Source organism: Gavialis gangeticus, unplaced genomic scaffold (assembly GCF_001723915.1).
Source record: "Gavialis gangeticus isolate Ggan-Ray unplaced genomic scaffold, GavGan_comp1, whole genome shotgun sequence".
Classification (NCBI taxonomy): Eukaryota; Metazoa; Chordata; order Crocodylia; family Gavialidae; genus Gavialis; species Gavialis gangeticus.
In genome coordinates, this window is record NW_017728993.1 from 57413980 (window position 1) to 57416700 (window position 2721).

General features: G+C 43.6%; 1 protein-coding gene across 2 annotated transcripts in view; it reads left to right on the top strand.

The window, feature by feature from the left end:
• RGS8 (regulator of G-protein signaling 8) overlaps positions 1–2721 on the top strand; it is a 52966-nt gene that overhangs the window by 25754 nt on the left and 24491 nt on the right. Inside the window, exon 1 of one of the 2 annotated variants that reach the window (XM_019501759.1) lies at positions 696–1176. The exons of the other annotated variant lie outside the window; for it this stretch is intronic. Within the exon in view, the coding sequence (XP_019357304.1) occupies positions 1151–1176 (26 nt within the window). The 5' untranslated portion in view covers positions 696–1150. Of the gene's footprint in view, positions 1–695; positions 1177–2721 lie in introns of those variants that run through there. 2 annotated transcript variants of the gene reach the window in all.

Genomic DNA, 2721 nt, shown 5'->3' on the forward strand with positions numbered 1-2721 from the left:
CAGGGCCCCCTGCAGCTCAGGGGCCTCTTGGCCTGCTGGCAGCTCACCATGGGAGAGGTGGGCAGGCTCCACTGAAAAAAAAAGGATCAGGCCCCTTGCCACTTCTGCTTTCAGTGGGCAACTGCAGCCACCAGGACAATGATGTGTATACAGTGACAGAAAAATAAAACCCACTGTTTCAATTTAGGGGGCATAGACTATAACCCTGAAGGACTAAACCCCCATCACATGTACAAGTGCCCTTAAGGGTCAGAGGATAGCGTGGTAGTCAGATGCCTCCCCTCTGTTGTGATGAGGAGGTAAACCAAGTGCAGGTCCATCCCACTCTGAGTCCCACCAGTTTCTTGCCTGGTACACCCTTGCCTTTCTTTGTGAAATGAGATTCATTCAGCAGGCAAAGAAATGAGCAGCAGCTGTGCTGAAGCCTAAGATCCCTGCCCACCTTCTTTGTCCTTTTCTCCTTCCCCTCAGCCTTTCACAGATTGTGCATTTCTGTCCCTGCTACATGCAGGCAGGCAGACTCCAAGATTCCCTGAGATTGGATACACCAGAAATTATGCTTGTATTTTTTATGCGAATGCTTGAGCCTGTGATGGATAGAGAACCAGCATCCACAGAAGCATGAAGTCTTCATATTATTTTATTTACAGGGTAGTTGAAGTGCCAGTAACACCAACCATGACGTGGAGGGATGACAGGGGCAAGAGGTAGTTTGGTCTCCTTAACCAGTTCAGTCCTGAGCTGTACCCACTGAGGAGAGACTTCCAATGGTGTTGAATGGCACGTACCATAATGTCAAATCCTTCCACTCCTTGGTGAGCTGAGACTGCCTGGCTTATTTCACTTAGACCTGAAGTTGGACTTAAACCTCGGTCTTAGCAGTTTAAAGGAGGGACAGCACTGCCTGCTATGATCAACTTTCGACTCTTGAACAGCTTCCATTGAAAATTCAACACACCCCATTTTAGGAGGCAAGAAAATTAAATGGGTTGAGAACAGCTGCCCCTCCTTTTGCAGAGGATTTTTTGATTTTAAGTGACAGTACATGAAACAGTAAATCCTTTCTCCCTGCGGTCTTATCTCCTGCAAACAGCATTGACTGCCTTACAAACCAGACAATTACAGGGTTAACTGGTAACCGGATGCCTGCATGGCTGCCTTGCTGATTCCATGGAGGTAACTAAAAAGAAATGATGCATTTTTCACCCCTTCCTATCTTGTTGCCTTCTCCCTTGTCTGATAAGACTTTAAGCTCAATGCAGTGTAGCTCTTCCTGCCTGCCTTTTCTTCTCCACCTCCCCTGGATCCTGCTTTTTTATTTTCCCTCCCATGTGCTGTCTTGGAAGTCAGGTCAGCGTTCCACCAATGACAAGCCCCTTTTTTGCTGCAGTGTCTCTGTCTTCTATGTACTGTACTGTTATTCCCTGATGATCTTAGACATCAGAGAAGTTTAAGTGGTGTTGAGATAATGCATGTCACACCTCTGCTGAACAATCAACCAGGCAGAGCAGGAAGGACAAAGGTTTTTGAGGAGGGTTGAGTCGTGCTGTAAGAGGTACCAGAAGGTCGTAGAATACACACAAAGAGCACCAGAATCATGCATATAGTTATAGAAGAAGAGCATGCCCTTTTGTATGTAATGTTTCTGCATCAATGTTTACAATCCTTGTGGAGTTTTATCCCAAGACCTTTGGTCATAGGTCCATAGTTTGGTGCAATTATAATTCCTATTATTAAAGATTGTGATATTTTGCAATAGTGAAATTCTTCAAGATGTTCACGATGCATCAGGGAGATTTACTTATTGCATTCAGTTAACATTTAATCTGCTCTAAAATTATATGAAAATGTGTTATAATGTAAACTATCTGAGGGAGAAAAAAGAAAGGAAAAAACTGGACATGATGAAAATTGGGTCATGGACTAATGTTAAAGTGTTCTGCAAAGAAATTCTATACGGAACAGAAACATTTTTTGCTCCCCTCTGCAGTCACAAAAACCATTGTCCATCTGTTTGCAGTAGAGTTAAGAGAAACTTCTGTGAATCTGTGAAGAGGGTCCTTCTAGTTAAGGATGGGGTTCAATACCAGAAGAGTGTGGGCTAGATTACTGAATTTTCCTCTTCTCATCACCTGAAGAAGATGGTCTCATTTGCTGTAGGGAGAATCCTCCAGTCTTTGTGCTAGAGAAGAGATAATGAATGATGTATTTCTTGTTCCTTTAAACACCATGTAAAACAATATAGAATGTGCCAGTATAGAACGATGCATCTATATGTTCTATGCCTGCTTTTAGCTTTCTTTCTGATGACCTGGTGCCTGCGTCCTCCCAGTCAAATTGTTATGCAATTGCTACAATGTTGTGTGTGTGTGTCTCCTAAACACTGGATTGGTGGGGATGTGATGGGTGTGTGGAGAGCTGAACATGTCTTAGAAGAAGACAAGATAAAGTGATTCCCTGCATGGATAAATAGGTATTTATTGTGGTAACTAGCCCTGGTCAGCCTGAGCCCACAGTCTACAGAGTCCAAAATCCCAGTAGGCTGTTATGACTGTGTATTATAAGATGACACATAGAGCCAATTTCTCATCCTTTCTGCCTCCCTACATGTGAGTGGTCATGATATTTGTGCCATTCTTGTACTGGGAAACAGCTGGGACTGATTTTTGGCATGCTTTTACAGTTTCCCGTTCTATCCTTTAGCACAGAGCTTCACAGGGA